Here is a 21,930-nt window from a genome sequence, read left to right on the forward strand (position 1 = left end):
GGCCATTGAGTATCAGACTAAGCAAAATAAGTCAGAGGAAGACAAATACTATATTATTTCACTCATATGTGGAATTTAAGAAACAGAACAGATGAATAGAAGAGGAAGAACAAAAAAGGCAAACTAGAAAACAGTCTCTTAACTATAGAGAACACACAGGGTTGCTGGAGGGAAGAGGTCAGAGGATGGTCTAAATGCGTGATGAGCATTAAGGAGACCACTTGCATTGTACACTGAGTGTTGGTGATGGATCACTAAATTCTACTCCTGAAACTAATATTACACTGTATGGAAACTAACTAGAATTTAAATTAAAAATTGAGACAAACAAAAATAATATTATCTTCAAAGGAAAAATATTTTCCCCTCTTTTCTTTAGATAAATTTTACAACAAAAACTGCAAAAGAAAATTATAGACAAAAGAAAACATACTGTCATAAGAAAAAATATTTTGTTGTCCAGCTGATGATACTTTATTTTTCTATGGGTGATTTTAGGGCTTGAATTTAGAATTATTCTTCAAGATCAGCAAAATGATAAATGAATAAAAATAAAGTTCCTAGAATATATTACTCTAGCTCACTTTGAGGCAAGCAGGATACTAGAGAAACTGGGAGTCAGTATGCATCATACAGATAATCTCAAATATTTTTCCAAAACCATCACTGTAGTTAGTATTTTACTCAGGGGGAAAAAAAAAGAAACCACATTAAATCATTTCAGACTTAAATGAGTTCACTGGTTTACTGATAAATGTTATTACATTCTGATACAGTCAACAAGATAATGTTTGTGCTTTTTCCTGCGAGATGAGATATAATCTAAAAAGGAAATTAGGCATATGAGGTGATACCATCTGTTTATATAAAAAATGTGTGCATCTCTGATTTATGTGTTGAAAAATATTTCAATTTATTTTAGTCACCTGTGGGTCAAGTCTATTCAGGGACAAATAAAGAAGCTTCAGCTAACTGTCTAGATCAGTGGTTCTTTACACAAGGTAATGCCCTGCATGGGATATTTGCAATGTCTAGAGTCATTTTTGATTGTCATGGTGTTACTGGCATCTGATGGGCATCTGGCCTGCTCAACCTCATAAAACATACAGGATAGCCTCCCCCCACAACACCATACCAGAGAATTATCTGATTAAAAATGTCAAAAGCATCAAGCCTTAGAAACCCTGGTCTAAATAATTATATACCCTCCTTCACCAACACCAGGCTTCTTGGAACTATTTAGAAAACTTAAAACTGTAAGCATGCAGACTTCAACAATAATTCACTGTAATTTGTTTCTCTTCTTATTTATTTCCCCTAGCCTTTGATAAATTATTTAAATGTAAAAAAGGAATAAAAATAATTTGCATAGAACTTAATTTATCAGTTACTTTTACATTTACTACTTTATCAGTAAAGGAACATGAGAATCTGACAATTTACATGACATTCTCAAAGCTACAGAGTGACTGTGTGTAATGTAATAATCTGAACAGGTAGAGTTCAGGCTCAAACCCAGGTCTTTTGACTTTGAATTCTACACTCTTTATTGTGCCATAAAACTTCGTTTGGTATGGGTAATATGATTGTCAGTTTTAGCTCTTTCCTTCATGATGCACTAAGGAACCATATTATTTTTAATTTAGTCACATCCAGAAAAAATGAAGACCACTGATTTCCATAAAATAGATTTTAAGAAATCTTTACCATTATCAATGCAATTTGTCTACTTCAGCTTCTTTTTGTCCTTTTCCTCTTATTCATATATTTTAAGCTAGTTTAATATGCAAAAACTATTTTGCCAACTTTGTAAGTAGTTTTCAAAGTCAGACTTTAAGAAATTTCGCTAAAATAAATTGAAACAATATGTATAATTCTCCAATTATATATGTAAATAGAGTTTGGCAATTACCACACCTCTGGATGGAATTTGCTAGAAAAAGAATTACATATATGTGCATATGCGTGTATTCATAATACCTAGGCCTGCATACATCTACACTAATTCTTTCTATGTATTTTTAGGAAGAGAAAATGAAATGAAAAATGAGTGCATTATTTTGTTCAATAACTATTATTCACATACCTGCTGTATGCAGCCATGCATCTAGCATACCATTACCAGCTGCACATATACCATCTTAATTAATCTTTATGATAAATATACAAAATATATGTTATTAAAATTGTTTGATGGATTAGAATGGTGAATGTTAGAGAAGTTAAATAATGTGTTTAAGACTGCCTAGCAGGGGCGCCTGGGTGGCTCAGCGGGTTAAAGCCTCTGCCTTCGGCTCGGGTCATGATCCCAGGGTCCTGGGATTGAGCCCCACATCAGGCTTTCTGCTCAGCAGGGAGCCTGCTTCCCTTCTTCTCTCTGCCTGCCTCTCTGCCTGCCTGTGATCTCTGTCTGTCAAATAAATAAATAAAATCTTAAAAAAAAAAAAAGACTGCCTAGCAATACATCTAACCCTTAAACACTTACCCTAACACTAACCCTAAACCTAACACTCTGGAGGGGTCTCTGAACTGTACTAGGCACATACCCTCACTGTGGCCCTAAATCTAATCCTCAACCTGTCCCTAGTCCTAATCCTATACTGGTCCTAACATGAACCCTAACCCTAGATCTGAAAAAAAAAGGGATGATGTGATATATGCATAAAAAAAAAGGAAGATGTTTTATATATATATATATATATATATATATATAATAGATGTGTTTTTATAGTAGAATATTACTCAGACATAAAAAAGTATGAAATATTGCCATTTGCAATGACATGAATGGGGCTAAAGAGTATTATGTTAAGTAAAATAAGTCAGTCAGAGAAAGATGAAAACCATATGATTTCACTCGTATTTGGAAATTAAAAAACAAACGAAATGAACAAAGGGACAAAAAAGAGAGAGAGGCAAACCATGAAACAGACTCTTAACCATAAAGAACAAACTGATGGTTACCAGAGGGGAGGTGGGTGGTGGCTGAAGTAGGTGATGGGGATTAAGGACGGTGCTTGTGCTGAGCACAGGTGTTGTGCAGAAGTGCTGAATCATAATATTGTACACCTAAAACTAATATTACACTGTATGTTAACTGGGATGTAAATTAAAAATTTCTATTTGATAATTCCTTAAAAAAAAAAAAAAGACTACCTAATAAAAATGCAACAAAATCAAGTTTAGAGTAGACTGTCTGACTCCAAAACCATGCTTCATTTTTGTTTGTTTGAGTTTCTCCCTGCTCTCCAAGCCATGAGCTTCTTGTTACAATGAATGGCTTCCTTAACCTCATGGAGTTTATAATTAGTGGAGGGAGTAAATGTGTAAGCAACTTATTACAGTACGTATGAACATGAAATATATAAAATAATGGAGGAGTAAGTGAAATGTACCTATCGCTTGATTTGGAAGTTATCTCCTATTTTTTAGTTTTCCTAACCAGATTTTAAGAACCTGAAACTACGTCTATTTCATTTACAGAATATTCATTTGGGAGTTATGTAGTCATATAGTAGGTGCTGATGAATTGAACTTATGAAAACAATGTGGGGAAAGACAAGTACAATTCATTTTTATGGGGCTAGAAGTCTGTGAAAATATTCATGAAAGAATGGGTCCTTGAACTGTGACTGGAAGGGTGATTTGAATTTCAACAAACAAAAGAGATCTTTTAAGTAAAGGAAGCAGCAAATCTTAAATTATAAAGCTTGAAAATGAGCATCAACATCCTGGCTTCTTTGAGACCAGGAGTGTAGGCCAGAATTTGTCCCTTGTTTTACTAACTCAAAATTCCAGAACCCACTTTCTCTGAGTTGTAGTATTTTTAAAGATGTAGCTCATAGTCAACTATGAAATACATGAAAAACAATAAGTAAAATGTGGAAGGCAAAAATAATATTGGTGACAAATATTCCACCAATATTTTAAGAGTATACTCTGTGCAGTGCAAAAGTAACTTGAAGAATGAATCTGTTATCTAAAATGGACAGAATAGATGTGCATACAAATGACCATAACATGAATCCAAGGGCTTCAGTCCTGTAATAGGAAAAACAACAACTGGTTTGGCTTCATAATGATGCCCTTGTAGCACAAAGGGATGCAGACTTGTTTTGTGTGAGTGGTATTGCCTGAACTGGACCTTGAGAACCAAATAAAATTATTAATAATGTTTTTCTATATACAAGATAGATAACACAATCAATAACACATTTTTTGAGATAAAGGAAAGGGCTTTCAAGTGGAGGTGTATGAACATGAGTTTAAAAGCATTTAAATAAGAGTACAATTAAGCTAGGGGAAGGGTTGTGGGAAACGGGAAGTACCAGATCAGATATATCTTGAAAAGTCACTCAAGAGTTTTGATTCTTATTAGGTAAATGGTCGCAATTCTGAGTTTTGAGTGAGGAGTTGATAGAAGCAATTTATTTTGAATAATCCTGCAGTTGGGCATGGAATTAATGGGTTTGGGGGAGAGCAGAGAGCCCAGAAGAGTAGTCAAGAGACCAGCAGAGTAGTCAAGGCTCTGCTTGTCCACACATGATCTGGGAAAAAGCGGCAGAAGCAGCAGCAGAGGTAAAAAATGTCATTAAGATCTTTTGATAGGATTTCATGCTCACAAACGTTTATAATCCTACAGTGGAAAGATTAGATCCTTTCAGGAACTTCTAGTGGAACACAAAGAAAAGCACAACTTGTATAGAGGAACTGAGTAAACCATCTTAAATGCTCACAAGCTGTATTGATATTAGGAATTCATCAAATATTTTGTTGTTTGCCTCTTTTCAGGTTATATTAATGAGCTACATTAAAACCTAGTGAAAAAAAGCTGAGAAGAGATGCTCACAAATGTTTTTATTTATGATAAATACATTATAATTATTTTGGTTGGGCTGCTTTGTATCTATATATTATATTGTGATGTTAGTAAGGATTTATTACTCTTTATACTAAGTGCTTGTTAGTGTTCAGACTGTAAAGCCATGTGCATTTGAAAATTCAGTTGTGTTTACCAAAATGCGCTAAATGGGCCTGAATCTCATTCTCCTAAGTTAATTACTGAACTAAATAATGTCCAAGAATTTGGCTCTTAAAATAAGAAACCATTGAAGGGTATGCCAAGATCTCCATACTTTGTTTAGGTTTCACATGCATATTATTACATCCATGTTATGGGTTGAATTCTGTTCCCTACAAAATTTATATGTTGAAGTCCTAGCCCCCAATATCTCAGAATGAGATTGTATTTATGCATGGGGTCTTTGAAGAGGTAATCAAGTTAAAACAAGGTCATTAGATCTGATATTCCCTACTCCAATATGACTAGTGCAATTGCAAGAAGGAAATCTGGACACACACACACACATACACACACACAGAAGGAAGATGATGTGAAGGCACAAGGAAAGGACGGACATCGACAAACCAAGGAGAGAGGGCTGATGTAGCACTTTCCTTACAGCCCCTGAAGAAACAGATGCAACATTGTGATCTCCAACTTCTAGACCCCAGGACGGTGAGAAAATAGATCTCTGCTCTTTAAGCCACCTAGACTATGGTATTTTATTGTGGCAGGGCTAGCAAACAACTATAGCCATCCTATAAATTTCTTAAACGATTATTTTTGATCAGATGGCACTTTGCTGGGAGTCTTTTCCCTCAGCCTGAGATGAAATTCAAACCCTTCAATATTCTCCACAGTTTTCCATTGTCCTGTTACCCAAGTTTATCTTTTGCTTTGCTTAATTATACTATCCTCAGTTTCTTAACTGCATATCTAGCACTATGTTTTTGCTTTAGATAATAATAGTAATCAATAATAATAATAATAATGATTATTATTGCTATTATAGCTTATTATTAAGACTTTAGAAAATGAAACACTGTTCTAAGAGCTTTATATGTGCTGGCTCACATAACCCTCACAAAAGCTTTCTGGAGAGGGCAATAAGATTATCATTCTTATTTCCCAAACCAAGGTAAAGGAAACAAAGTTTCTTGCCCCCAAACACAATTAGTTAATGGCAGAGCCACTGCTGGATTCCAGTTACAGCAGTCTCATATCTCATACTCTTAACTATTGTACTCTGTTGTAACAACAACGATAATAATAATAAAACCCCTTCCTGAACATTGACTTTGTAACAAGACTTGCCTAAGAACTTTATAAGCATAAGTAATTTAATCCCCACCAACAACCTAGTGGATACATAGTATTATTTCCATTTTCCAGATAGAAAATGGAGGTTTACAGGGATTAAAGGATTTCCCCATGGTCAAAAGTGAGGATATTGTCTAATGGGGATTCCACCCAGGGCAATCTGACAGCAAATCCTCTGCTCTTCTATACAGAGGTACTGTATCTTAGAAAGTAGGAGTCTCTCTGAGTTGTTTTTTTTTTTTTTTTTCCAAATCCATTTATCCTTCTAAACTTCTGTTATCTTTCTTTAAATCCTCTGGCCAACAATAATTTCTTTCCTTAAAACCTAAAAGCAGAATATATATTTTGGCCAAGATAATGGGTAGAAGGGGAAGTTTAATGATATTTTGCTGGATATTAACATTGTATCTCTGGTTGATGCTTTGTCTCCATATTTAAATAACATGCTTTTGAGGGAAAATAAAAACAAAAACAAAAAACAACACAACACTTCCTTAGCTTTGGGGATAAGTTCTCAACTGTTTCTTAAATTTAATTGAACTGTCTTTAATTTCTTATTAGGTGCTTTAGGGCTTTGTGTTAGTCTATCACCTACTCTGTCATCAAAAGTGCATTGACAGGACCCCAAAGACATCAAAAGTTACTATGATTTTTCTTGTTAGTAAAAAAAAAAAAAGAAAACAAAAATTTTTTAAAATAAAATAAAAACTTAAAAAATGGGGACTGGAAATTACTCTGTTGGTTAAGTGGCTGACTCTTGATTTTGGCTCAGGTCATGACCTTAGGGTCGTGAGACTAAGCCTCATGTTGGGCTCCACACTGGGTGTGGAATCTGTTTGAAATTCTCTCGTGCTCTTTCTCCCTCTGCCCCCCCCCCCATCTTGCATGCGGGTGCAGTCTTTTTCTTTAAAAAAATAAAATATTTAAAAAAATGATTTTTCTTGTTAGACATTAGAATTTAAATTATTTTAAAATTGATTTAATATTTTTTCCAGAGGGCACTCATTTTTCCGCTTAGAAACTACAGCTAAAGCTCATAAGTATTCATGTCCTCCCTTTCGCAAAATGCTTAAATACAATGTCACATCTTGTTTATCTTATGATTCCATGGGACAGCACAAACTGATTATAGTAGTTGGGGGATACATTCCAAGACCCCCAGTGGATACTTGAAACTGGAGATAGTACTGAACCCTATTACACTATGTTTTTTCCTACACATATATACAAACATTTACATATCTTTGATAAAGATTAATTTGTAAATTAGGCCCAGAAAGAGTTTAATGAATAAATAGAACAACTATAACAATATTCTTTAATAAAGTTATGTGAATGTGGTCTCTCTCTTTCAAAATATTTTATTATACTGCCCTCATCCTTCTTGTGATGATGTGAGAAAATGCCTGTTTGAGAGATGAAATGAGAAGAATGATGTAGGTGTCATGAGGTAACACTAGGCTACTATTGACCTTCATATGATATGTCAGAAGGAGGAGCATCCACTTCTGCACCCTGGTTTGCCAAGGGTAACAAACTGTGGAAAGAGAAACCACAGATAAATGGGAGGTAATTGCATAGTTTTAGTTCAAGTTGATTTGCAAAGGGACATACCTAGTGGTAATGTGATTTTTTAAAAGAGAAACCCATTCTAAACACATATCAGTATTCACCCTTGGCAAATTATAGTGTTATATTAGTATATAAAATAAAAATATAAAATTATAGTTTTTTCTCACAGCAGAATTCAGTCATATTAAAAATCTGAAATAAGAAATGACAAATTGTCCAAGCTATAACATTAATTTCCCTTCTGTACTTGCCAAGTCATTAAATGCTAGGAAACAACTATTAATAAAAGAGCAAGATGTACCTCAGTAAGTATTCATTCGCTTAAGCCAATATTAACATAGTATACTTTACATTCCACTAGAATTTTTCATTTGTGAATTAAATTTGAAAATTATTGTTATTCCCAGGTACCAGGCTAATTATAAAAGTGCTATTAAATAATGAATATTTATATACACACAGCACATATGATATAGTTTGCCCATATGATTTTAGAAAGAACATGCAACTGTGATTCTAGTTTTGCTTGCTAGTGAATTATATACAGATACTGTTTAGATTTATATTTCACTAAAATAACACTAATCTACAGTTAATATTTATGAATTGAGGCTCTAAAAGTATAGAATATATGAAACATACATAGACTATTCTCAGGATGCCTGGATGGCTCAGCCAGTTAAGTGGCTGCCTTCAGCTTAGGTCATGATAACAGGGCCCTGGGATGGAGTCCCGCAGTGGGCTCCTTGCTCAGTGGGGAGCCTGCATCTCCTTCTGCCTGCCGCTCCCCCTGCTTGTGCTCACTCTCTGCTCTCTCTGTCTCTGATTAAGAAAATATAAAAAAAAATTTGTTCTCTGTTGTCAGTCCTTCTATACTAATAATTTCATTAAAATTAACATAACTTGAGAATTAATATATCCATGGTAAGTTTCAAATAATTATTTTACTAGATGGTCCTTACAAAATATTTTCATCCCATAATTTGTCTAATATTTCTACTTAATGCTTTTCCTCATCTTTCACGAGCAACAAAGGTACTCTAGAATGTACACTTCCAAATGATTGCTGCTAGAAAATAAAACACACTGAATATATTTCAAAACATCTCTGGTTTATATTAAGGAGTCTAGTTTCACTTAGTCTTCCCCAAAGACTATCACATCTGTCACACAAAACCAGGGAGAGAAGACTGAATAAACCACTGATTCCATCACTGGATTTAAGATTCTTATCAGGGCACCTGGGTCGCTCAGTGGGTTAAGAGTTGGACTCTTGGTTTCCGCTCAGACCATGATCTCAGGGTTGTGAGATCAAGCCTTATGTTGAGCCCCAAGTTGAGTCCCAAGTGGACCCCAGTTGAACTCCCCCACACCAGTCCCAAGTGGAGCTCTGCCCTCAGTGCTGAGTCTGCTTGGAATTCTTTCCCCCTTCTTCTCCCTCCCCATCTTCTCCTCCTCCAGCTTATGTGTGCTCTTTCTCGGAAAGAAAGAAAGAAAGAAAGAAAGAAAGAAAGAAAGAAAGAAAGAAAGAAAGAAAGAAAGAAAGAAAGAAAGAAAGGATCTTAAAATAAAATAGATTCTTATCCTATATATAGTTCAGTATATGTAGGCTAGTTTGGATTATATTTTCAAGTAGCTAACTATAGAGATTTGCTTTCCTATAAACATCCTTTCAGTATTTATTCCAATGTAAAAAAAAAAAAAGTCACTAGATTTCTCAATACTTGGAGATTAAGGAAGGATAGAAGCACAAGTATATGCTATGTGTGGGTGGTTCAACTTCCAAAACATAATGTTAATTAAATTCCAAAATTAATGGACTATGGCTGACATGGAAACTGGAAGAACATCCATATGTACCTAAGGCCTCATGTCTCCTGAAAGGAGGTGGAGGTATGGGAAGACAGCATTTGTACATGTGGAGGTGGGAGAGGGTACTAAGTGTACAGGTGGTTTAGAAAAGAACTTGCTTCCCTCTGCTAGAAGGCAGAGAAGAATGTTATTGATCCCTGAGTTGCTAGGAGAGAAGAAAGGGGCTCCAGTAAATTCTCTTAGAGTGAACAGAAGGACTATAACTTGCACCTTGCAATGTATAATCCTTGGAGAATTTGAGGGTTGCCACTGACTCCAGAGGCATTTCCTGAGAAAGGATGCGTTGTTGGGTGTAGACAGCCTATCTCGATTTACATCTGAGAACAAAAAGTCCTTCTCAACATGCCAAAAGAAAGGTCAGGCCCAAAATAGCTACCAATTTTATAAAAAATTTTGATTGGCTCTTAGTCCTTCACTGCCCATAAGAAAAAGAGCTTCATGTGCATTTTGGGGAGTTGAGGAATTCTATAACAAAGCAAACAAGGGAGCACAGCTCTTTGTAGGAGGCAAACAACCAGAACAGGTGGATACTGTGGATGCAAAACCAATGTTAGAAAATGTTAATAAAAATGCTATGGCCACCTTTACACAGAAACACATGATTTATGATGGTTCAACTTATGATTTTTTGATTTTATAATGGTGCAAAAGCTATACACATTCAGTAGAAACAGTACTTTGAATTTTGAATTTTGGTCTTTTCCCAAGGTAGCAATATGTGGTACTGTAGTGTCTCCTGATGAAGGACAGTGGCAGGAAACCATAGCTCTCAGCTGGCCACATGATCATGAAGGTAAACAACCAATGCACTTAACTATTCTGTACCCATGCAGCCATTCTGTTTTTGACTTTCAGTAGAATACTCATTAAGTTACATGAGATATTCAACACTTTGCTATAAATAGGCCTTGTGTTAGATGACTTAGCCCAACTGTATGCTAATGTATGTGTTCTGAGCACATTTAAAGTAGACTAAGCTAAGCTATGATGTTCAGTAGGTTAGGTGCATTAAATGCATTTTCTACTTATATTATTTTCAATTTACCATGGGTTAATTACCAGAAGTGATAAGATGTTGGAATGTTAAAAAAAAATGTGGAAATAAGGTATGTAGAATACTAGGGGGAAAAGAAGCATGATTTTAAAATTCTGGATCAAGTCAAAATATACATATGTGAGGGAAACAAAAAGTTTTTTGGATATGTATAGATTCAGAAATCATGTTTTTAATTTACCCAAGAAAATTATTTTAGAAGTAACCTAAAAACTAAGAATTAAAGAATAATAGATATTAATAATGAATTTTATAAAATTTTATATTGAGTCTTAATGGGTAATAATGATGACAGACACTGGGAGTTGGCAAATAAGCACTAGGTACAGAATATTTGAAAAAGAAAAGATATATATATAATATATAAATATGTAATAGAAGCTGGGAACTAAAACTTTAACATTTATGTATAAAACCTGACATTTTTGGTGGGGTAAGGGATATAGAGGTAAGGTTGTTGGTGTAGAGACAGTAATGAAGTAAAAGCTTTCAAAACTTCATGTCTTGAATGGGAGTTAGAATAACTTTTTTTTTTAAGATTTTATTTAGTTTTTGACAGAGAGAGAGACACAGCAAGAGGGAGAACACAAGCAGGGGGAGGGAGAGAGGGAAAAGCAGGTTTCCCACTGAACAGGGAGCCTGAATCAGGGCCTGATCCCAGGACCCTGGGATCATGATCTGAGCTGAAGGCACAGTTGCTTAGCGACTGAGCCACCCAGGCACCCCTAGAATAGCTATTTTTTGACTTTAGGAGATTAATAGGTAAGTATATATTTATTTAGAACTATTTAATATGTTAATATAATTACTAATGAAATAGAGAGGCCTAGTAGAATATCCAAATTAAAGCAGTTGTGGTGGAAGAGATAGGAATTAAAAGAAAATTCATTAATCAAACATAAGGAAAAGTTAAAAAGAAGAAACAACAAATTATATACTTGAAATAAGGAGGGAAGGAATATAATTACCAATATATTAGTTAATCATTAAATGTAAAAGGATCAAATTTCCCTATAAAAAAACAAAGAATTTCATATTGCTTTTAAAAACCAAAATCCAGCTTTATTTTGTTTTTAGGAAATATACAAAAATAAAATGACAGTGTGTGATGCCTGGGTAGTGCAGTCAGCTGACCATCTGACTCTTGATTTCAGCCTAGGTTATGATCTCATGATCATGAGATCAAGCCCCACAATGGGCTCTGTGCTGGGCATGGAGCCTGCTTAAGATTCTCCCTCTCCCTCTGTCCCTCCCTCTTTCTGTCTGTCTCTCTCTCCTTCTCTAAAGAAAGGAAAGAAGGAAGGAAGGAAGGAAGGAAGAAAATAAGGAAGGAAGGGGTAAATAAATAAAGTGACAGTGTTATGGGTTGGAACATTTTCCCCCCAAAACATTTGTTGAAGTACCTGTGAATATGACCTTATTTGGAAATAGATCTCTGCTGATGCATTCCACATGAAGTCATCTAGGGTACGCCCTAATACAATATGACTGGTGTCCTCTTAAGCAGAGGGGTGACACAGACACAAAGACTCGGGGGAACACCATAGGACAACGGAGGCAGAGACTGGAGTGGTGCGTCTATAAACCAAGGACTGCCAAGGATTGCCAGCACACCAGAAACTAAGAGAAAGGAATGGAACAGATTTGTCCTCTAGAACTTCCAGAGACAGAGCGCAGCTCTGCCGACACTTTGTTTTCAGACTTCTAGTCTCCAAATATCTGTTGTTTTAAATCATTTGGTTTATGATAATTTATTACAGCTGCACTAGGAGACTAATATATAAAAAGACCAAAAAATAAATGGACGTATTAGGGAAATGTGAACCAAAAGAAAACCTCATCAGTAAAGGATCAAAGTAGCAGACAAAGCAGAATTCAAAGCTAAAAATAGTAAATGCAATATTGTATAAATGTAAGTTACAGTTCTCCAGGAGGTTACAGAGAGTCGGCATTGAAAAGGCCACAGACTGAAAAGACTACGCTCTGGGGCCTGATGTTCTAGAACCTGGCTATAGTTCCTGGCTCTGTTATTAAATGGCTCTGTGACTCTAGAGAGATTGCTTAACTTTTCTATGCCTCATTTTCCGTATCTATAAAATGAGAATAACAATAATACTTCATTTATAGGGCAATTATAAGGAATAAATGAAATTATATATGTAAAATTAATATTGTAAAACGACTTAATATATTTAAATGCATATATGTATTAATGTATGGTTGAAACAACAGCTGTCAGAAACACCAGAAAGTGTTAGCTATTTTTCTTTCTTCTACTGTTATTATAAAATGCTATATAAAAATCAACCAAGCAACATGGGGTATAAAACCAAATCTCAAGAAAAGAAAAACTTTATAAAGTCACTATCATTGTAAAAGATTTTTAAATAATCACTTTCAGAATTTGACATAATTTTCCACAAAAAAGCAAGACTAGAGAGGACTGTGTAATACAATCAACAAGGTAAAACACACATTCTGTTCTATGTGAAAAGAGGAAATGTATTCTATTTTTCATTTAGAAAAATCTGATTATTATGGAACCAAAGGAAACTCTTTCTCTTTTTTTAAAAGATTTTATTTATTTATTTGACAGAGAGAGAGAGAGAGACAATGAGAGAGAAAACACAAGCAGGGGGAGTGGAAAAGGGAGAAGGCTTCCTGCTGAGGAGGGAGCCCTACATGGGGCTTGATCCCAGGACCTCGGGCCAAAGGCAGACAATTAACAACTGAGCCATTCAGGTGCCCCCCAATAGAAACTCTTAATAAGCTCCTCAAAAAAGATTTTTATAATCCTTATTATCTCTTCATGATTTAAGAAAATTAGAAATCAAAAAATAAAAAGGCCAATCACAATGTAACCATTTAATATTAAGATATTTACTTTCAAACAACTTCAGGAAATGAACTACTCTTTTCTGCAACAATACGGTATATGATAGTCAAGTGGCTGAGTCCTACTTGGTTGCACTGACAAAGAATGGGCATGACCGAGTGGTTCTAAACCAAGGTGGTACTATCTCCTTAGGGAAGATTTAGAAATGTAGAACTAGACATACAGCTGTAACAAAGACTGAGGAATGCTATTGGCATTTAGGGTTTGGGGGTCAAGAACACTCAAGTTCTACAAAGCTCAGAATACTTGTACACAATGTAGAACTTTCATAGTCAAAGTGCCAGTAAAGCTCCCATTTATAAACACTGTTTAAACAGTGACTACATGGCAAAGACTCCATAGATGCTTAAGATATTTCTATTTGAAATGAAGTTAGTATCACCATGGTAAAAAAAAGTCTATAAAACTAGCAGACAATTCAATGTTCAGTTTTTCACGGCAAGAACCAAATTCAAGAACTTTCTTTGCTTTTGACGATAATCTGAGAGCAAGCAGGGCTCTGTTTAGAGATTGCTGCAAAAACTTTTTTTTTTTAACTAAGGCTCAAAAAGGGAATTCATATTTATCCACAGAATAGGTAGATAATGGATAAATAAGAACATACAGAACTGTAATTCAATTTAATTTGTTATTTAGCTTTCATTAGCTAAGTCAAATTCCAAGCAAATCAAACTTGAGTCATTTATCAGAAGCATCAGTGCTACTGGTAACTATGTTTTTTGCACATTCTCAGGTAAAAACAAAATATGTCAACAGTGTCCCTTCTTAGTATTTCTGATGGTACTAAGGTAAAATGCAATGTCCTACTGTGGATAGCATGTGGGGACAAGCATCTGCCGTTGGCTCAGGTCCTGATCTCCAGATCCTGAGATCCAGCCCCCACATCCAGCCCTGCTCAGTGGGAGAGTCTGCTTTTCCCTCTCCCCCTCTATCTCTCTCAACCCCCCTCTGCCCATCCCCACTGCTCATTCTCTCTCTCTCTCTCTTTCAAAAAAAAAAAAAAATCTTAAAAAAATAAAATTGGGATAATAGTATTTGCCTTACTTGTCTAAAATGTCAGGATGCAGAGTAACTATGAAGTCTCTACAATGGCCTGCCAATCTGTTCTGGAACTTGCCCTCTTGCTACCTCTCTCACCTTATTTCCAGCTACATTTTCCCTCCCTTACTCTGCTACAGCCACTCTGGTTTCCCTGCTGTTCCCTATTAACCTAAGGTCACAGCACTGACCATTCCCCTGTGAGAATGCTCTGTCCCCAAGAGCTTCAGGCTCACTCTCTCACTTCCTTACTTCCATCAAGTCTCAGTTCTAATGCCATTTTCATCAGAGAGGGATAGCCATACACCATCATATGAAACTTTCTCTTTATTTATACTTTGGTGTAGCGATGCTCTACAGCGTAACATCTCATATTCTAGTTTGTTTGCTTATTGTCTATCTCTTCTCTGCTACAAAGTAATCTCAGGGAATGCATGAAATTCTTTTATCTTTTCCTTATGAATACTATTTTAATAAATTAGTTTTTTTGAATTCCTCTGTATAAAAATTTAGCAGTATATTTTGTCAGGAAGTTTATATCGTTACTTTTCACTAATTATCATGAAATTATATTAATATTATTTTATTTTTTATGACATAACATATACTTCCAGACACATAACCATAATGATTTAGCATAGTATGGGAAGTTACATTTTTAACATCTCTAGTATGTCATTTGCCTGTCTTAGTTATCCCAGCGTTCAAATATTCAAAGCATGTATTAATTTTGCATACTCTTTCCCTGAAAAGATAGTACATGCCCTCTCTTTTGAGTGAATAGTTTTTCTTCCCTAAAAGCAACACATTATATTTCATAACTTTAATATGTTACAAACCAGGTGGGCCTAAAACGTGTTACTTGCCCTGAGAATAGTTTTCAAATTGGGTTTTTTTTTTTTAAGATTTTATTTATTTATTTGAGAGAGAGCGAGAATGAGAGAGAAACAGAGAGAGAGCATGAGAAGGGGGAGGGTCAGAGGGAGAAGCAGACTCCGGGATTCGATTCTGGGACTCCAGGTTCATGACCTGAACTGAAGGCAGTCACTTTACCAACAGAGCCACCCAGGCGCCCCTCAAATTGGGTTTTTGTTAGTCATGCTTGTGTCTGTCTCCCTACTGCAACGTAGTATGACACAAAGCTGAGTCCCTTTCTTATCCATTTTATGTTTCTCTCATACTTTGTACCTAACAGAAAATCCATAATTATTAATTTACTGAATATAGGCATTAATGCAATGATAAGTAGCCCCTCCTCTCTTAAGCAGAAATAAAATAAGGAAGATTACTTACATTTAGAGCTTGATGAAGACGACCCACTGACGGTAGATCTCGATCCCCCTTTCATGGAAAAGACCCCTTTTCCCCTGCGAGTCGTCGTGACGGCCACTCTGGGACGCTTCAGTGGAATCACCGCACGGGGAGGTGGAGGCACACGGCCGTGGTAATCGAATAACCTTCACAAAACACAAGTGTGGCTGAGAGTTGGTTTATGCCTCCATGTTCTGTCAAATGTGTGAAATGATTAAGAAAATGGCCTTGTAAAAAACGTCAATAAATGTTTTTGTTATGGTGGTTGTTCTCACACAGGTGCTTATTAGAAATAGGATTCTAACAGTCTATGCGTTCTGGACATTAGAATCTGGCTCTCCAATATGAACTCATCTTTAAAGTACGAAAGGACAGGGAATTTACTCCAGTGGTACTGCCATTTGTCGAAGTCAAGCTGACCTTTCTTCCCAAGTATATTTCTTTGCTCAGTCTCACAGACTTATCCTTCATAGGACAGAAATCTTCCTCTTACACATCAGCCCTTATTAGTACACTAGTTTGAAAAGAGGAAGAGATCATGCCGAATCAGGAACAAGGCAAAGCGGATTATTGTTCCATCATAAAACAGCTCATACAAAAAATCATTCTGAAGTGAGTCTAGATTAAAGAGAGCAGCTGTGAGAGACAAATCAACATGGTGCCGCACCTCTAAGGACTTTTTAAGTAACAAAGGACTCCTCTGGCTGTAGAAAAAGGGAGACTGGATTTCAGTAAAAAAGAGGATAAAATGTTGTTGACTAGAGTACCAGTGGAAATAGGTATCACGATGTCTTTTATTATTCTGACCATGTGCTAGACATGCGAACTGAGACTAGTGATATTTGTATAGTAAGGTATAGAAAATTTCCCTAACTGAGAAAAGTACCAATAAAAATTCTAGAAGCTTTTACTAAAAAGTAAAAAATGATAATTGCCACAATCAATGCATTGCCACTGAACAACGAAAGGAATAAAAGTATGAGAATATTTACTCATTTATATAAATATATAATTCACAGATTCAGAAGCTTTCATATTGTTCATACTGCATACTCATGAACAACACATTTTTGCATACTTAGCACATTTGAGAAGCAAAAAATCAGAGAAAAACTATGAGGATATATTTACTCACTCACTTTTAAAAAAAACTATCTACCAGTGAACCAGATGTGTTATTATTTTATGCACTCTAAAGGGAATAGTGTTATTGACTTAGAATGATCACTGATACTACTTTATTGTGACATTATATATAGATTATATAGATTACATTCTCATAACTGTTTTAAAACAGTCAATAAGAATAATCTAATATGAAAGTCAGAAGTTTCTATAATAGGAAAAAAACAGTTTCTGTAATAGGTCATTTTATAAAGTTACATCTTATTTACGCATACAGATGAATCCCCTTTTGGACAACAATATATGAAATACAGTAAAAATTAAGATAGGCAAGTTTCCAAATATTCATTCAGAAACACTCAAAACTATGATACTATGGGGGTAAAAAAAAAAGGAGCATATAAACCACGCTTGAAGCAGAACTTAGTACTGGGGCTGTCTCCTACATTAGAGAGCTAAAGTGTTCAAAAACTATTTGGAAGCATGCTGGGGAGAAACTAAGAGATGTCTGGAAAGGAAAAGAAATGAAATGAGACAGAGTTCAAGAGAGGTGCCATCCTCTGTGAATAAGCAAAGTCCATTAGAGCTGAAGAATTGCTAGCAGAGAACAGGTCACAGATGTCAACACATTATAGTTTCCTTCAAAGAGGATGGGCAGGATGAAGCTGAAAAGGGTTATGAATATCATCCATACCACTAGGGGCTGGAAACTCAAAAGGGTCAACGAAACCTGCCCCTCATTTCAATCACAAAACAAGGACTCCATTACTTATTTATAAGTTGAATTCACACAGCACCTTAAGCTAGTGAGCCAAAATACGATGGCACTTTTTATGAGCTCGAACACCCAGAGCTATTGAGGGAAGACAAAAAAAATATGGCAATTGACTCATCTCTTCCAGGGCAGATGCTGCTGCCTCAGAGGAAAGGCAAGTTCTTTTGGAGGAGCCATTTCCCCCGGGGCCACGAAAGTGCAATTTAGCTGGTTCATTAATTAAGCTAATCTATAAGTTGGGTTGAGAACATTTCTAAAGCATGAGTAAAATATGCCACAATGGAGAAATGCTATAATGAAAACGCAGGCCAAGTAAAGCCACCTTACTCATCGCGACTTCAGTGACAATGTAGTTCAGGAATATATATTTTTTTAATTTATTTATTTGACAGACAGAGATCACAGTAGGGGGAGAGGCAGGCAGAGAGAGAGAGCAGAAAGCAGGCTCCCCACTGAACAGAGAGCCCGACTCGGGGCTCGATCCCAGGACCCTGGGATCATGACCTGAGCCGAAGGCAGAGGCTTTAACCCACTGAGCCACCCAGGTGCCCCTAGTTCAAGAATATTTTACAGGAAAGTGAAATGTTTCTCACCATTTCCTATTGCTACCCCAGCCAACAATTACAAAGCCTCCAGTGTCACGCAGGCCTCATTTTATGTTGAGAGAACAGCTGTGTTTGCTCATTGTATTTGTGACATGCTTTTGGTGTGCGACATACATTTTCGTCACATACTCAGTATGTGACATGCGTGTCCTCTGCTGTCAATTCCTATAGAGCATAGCCCTTGTTCTCTGAATATTCTGGTGAGTTGCTTCGAAGGGCAATGACTCCTTTCTCATCAAGGAATCAAGGAAGGTTTTACCAATTCTTTCCGCCACTGTGATGGGAAGATGTGCAATATCAGAACTTAAGTTTTAAAAAAGGGACATATAATTTATGAAAAAAAAAAAAAAACAACTAAAGAAGTGTATGGACACTTCACATGGCAGCATAATTTTGAATTTTATAAAATTTAATGGAGTTGAGAAGTTTCTTAATTTTCATTGGCTACACTTGAGTTTACCAGAAATAAAAGGAAGACTGGGTATTGTCCTAATGCACAAAAACATAACAAGATAAGGATGGGGAATGGGGCCAGACTTTCTGGGATTTAAGGTAAGATGTAGGGTTCTTCTAAAAGCAGAGGGAAGTAGGTAAGAGGTAACTCATGAAAGGAGACACACCATTGGCTTTCTCATCAGAATTCTGTTTATAGAAAATTTAAGAAATTTTACCTTATAAGGTATTAGATCAGCAGAATTACCGAAACAAAGGAAATAGTCCATTTAAGATTACAGACAACAAAGATTATAATGCAATTGAATTAAATGGAATCCAAATCTCAAAGGGCAATGAAAAGTTTAAAATTTCTTCCTTCTCATTTTTTGGGTTCCTTCCACTCTTAGAATTACATTCCCTCTCCTTTTCTTTAACGGTTCTTTATTTTCCCTAACATGGGTAGAATACTGTTTTCCCTTTAATATTTATTGGCCAATAGATAATGATTTATAATGAAGCTAAACACAGAATTTCTTCCTTCCTCAAGGTCTACTTTAAAATAAGAACCCTAAAAGACCTATTCTCAAGAGTAAATAAAATAAATGTAGCCAGATTTTACTAAAAACAACCCAGTACAAAAATATGAGGATTTAATTCACTTTATTTAATAAATATTTCTACTTTTCAAGTGCTCATTTCTTGTTTGGAGTTCTGTTTTCTTTAATAATGGCTGAGATATGTAATTTTATTACCTAGAAAAAGGTAAAATCTGATAAACAATATTGATGTACTTGATAAAAATAAACAAAGCTTGTCTCTATGAAGAATATGGATATTAGTTATTAAAAGTTAGCTGTATTTTGGACATAGACAATTTACTGGCATATTAACATATAAAATGAATATAATTTTGAATGCTTGTTTTTATTAAAAGCTTGTTAGTATTAAGCTCAATAATAATAAAGCAACATTTAAAAAAGACATAACTCCTAACCTTATACTCTAAAACAACTACTATGTGGGGCATGTGTTTGGCTCAATTAGTTAAATGTCTGCTCTGAATTTTGGCTCAGGTCGTGATCTCAGTGTTGTGAGATTGAGTCCTAAGACAAGCTCTGCACGGGTGTGGAACTTGCCTAAGATTCTTGCATTCCCTCTCAATAAATAAATAAATTAAATAAATAAAAAGAAAAGATTACTATCATTTTCTAATCTTTTTTCCACAACTATCCATATCTTTCACATAGTTGAGAACAAAGTATATGCATAATCATGTATTCCGGTTAATTCTCCTTGGTTTATATTAAAAACATTTCTCAAGCCTGCTAAATGGTCTTCTTAATGTTTATTTTAATTGCTATGGTGCATTTTCTCAAGCAGATATGCCATATTCTAATAATCATTACCTGATTGACTTTGACTTAATGCCTATTTTTCCACTGTCACCTAATGTGATTTTAAAATTAAAAAAATTTTAATGTAATGTTTGCATAATATTTTATCACTGAAGAATGAATTTTAATTTTAGATAAATTATTTAGATAAATAGATTTCAAGAATTGGTAATTACCTATTTTTTTTTTCTAAATTTCCCTCATGAAAAGAGTTCTTCATTTTCCTTACTCATGAATCAAAAGCTACAGTCACCATGAGCTTAATGCTAACAAAAACATGTAGTCTGTGCTAGGGGCTAAAAAACTAGGCTGCCTACAGCCCAAACCTGAAAACAAGTTCATCTCACTGGGGCTTTGCAGCATATGTGAAGATCAGTAACCAGAGGATCAGAGATCTTCCTATGTATTGATTGAAACTTGAACCCTTCTCTTCATCATGTTTATCTTCTGACAGATGCATAGTCTATAAAATCAAATTAAGGTGTCTATTCTTTTTTAAGAAGGAATATATTTGAAAACTACGTGAATGATTCTTATAGCCTACTCATTATATCTGTTTTCTACTCTGCTTGAATTATTCAAACTTCACAAAATCTGTCTATAATTTCCAAGCTGACTTCAAGTAAGCTTTTGGTTTCAACTGAATTAGGAGATTTCAAAGGCACACTTAACTGGAGACCAGAAAATGAATAATTTCTATTGGTTTTTTATTGTTATTAAAATTTTCTAAGATTTTCAGTAAAGTTGTCTTCTTGGATCTTGTGCACATATTTCTTGAACATGCTTTTAAAGGCAAGGTGATCAAAATCTTGTATGTCTTTTCATTTTATTATTTTTTAAAATTTCTTTTCAGTGTTTTTCTGCAATTTTTTGAATGCAGTATAATGTTTACCATTTGCACAACTTTGCTATCTGCTATATTTCGTATACAGCTTTGGTTAATGAAAAAGTCAATACATTCAAATAGCAGTTTTGAGGTTATAAATCAGTAAAACGATTCTCTTATTAATTGCTTATAATTCTGTAATGTGGGTATTGTTAAGTCATTTTGCCCATGAAGACAAAAAAAAGGATGATGTGATGTTGCCCAGGTCACTTAGCCAGGTAGCACAAGCACAGCTAGGCCTGATACTCATGTCCTCTGCCTCTAAATCATATACCCTTTGTCAAGTGTATCATCCTGTTATTTCCAAATGTTTTAAGTGGAATACTATTCTATTAGATGATTATTTAAACCTGCATAACGAAACACATACATTGCCTCTTGCTAATATGTTTTTCCAAGAGTCATGAATATATCTATGCTCTACTCTGTAATCAATGAAACAATTGCAACTTGATGTTAACTATAGCTCAAGTAGCTTCTCTTCTGTTAAGTTACTCAAGGTCAAAATTGTGCCAAAATGGAACAATGCCCATTTCACATCATTTAATATGTATATATGTTTTCTATATGGTAAAGCACATCTGGCATTTCTTTTTCTCTACTAATAGAAGTTTACTTATACTGGGGGTTGTCAGCTGTTCAGTGCTGTTCCTGATACTACTGAAAAAAGATTGGATTAACACTGCTAATATCTCAGAAATTGAAAACATTCCCTGGGGGGGATTCAATATAATTTTAGGTATTTATCTCCTTTTACTTTACTTGGAAGAATATAAATATTTATGTTTAGTTTTAAGAACATGG

The 21,930-nt window shown here is 35.1% G+C and overlaps 1 protein-coding gene across 1 annotated transcript in view; it reads right to left on the reverse strand.

The window, feature by feature from the left end:
- The window catches only part of RALYL (RALY RNA binding protein like), a 701,413-nt gene that overhangs the window by 57,502 nt on the left and 621,981 nt on the right, over positions 1-21,930 (reverse strand). Inside the window, 1 exon segment of the mRNA XM_047725116.1 lies at positions 15,889-16,052. Coding sequence (XP_047581072.1) covers positions 15,889-16,052 — 164 coding nt within the window.

This window comes from Lutra lutra, chromosome 4 (genome assembly GCF_902655055.1).
Source record: "Lutra lutra chromosome 4, mLutLut1.2, whole genome shotgun sequence".
Taxonomy (NCBI): domain Eukaryota; kingdom Metazoa; phylum Chordata; class Mammalia; order Carnivora; family Mustelidae; genus Lutra; species Lutra lutra.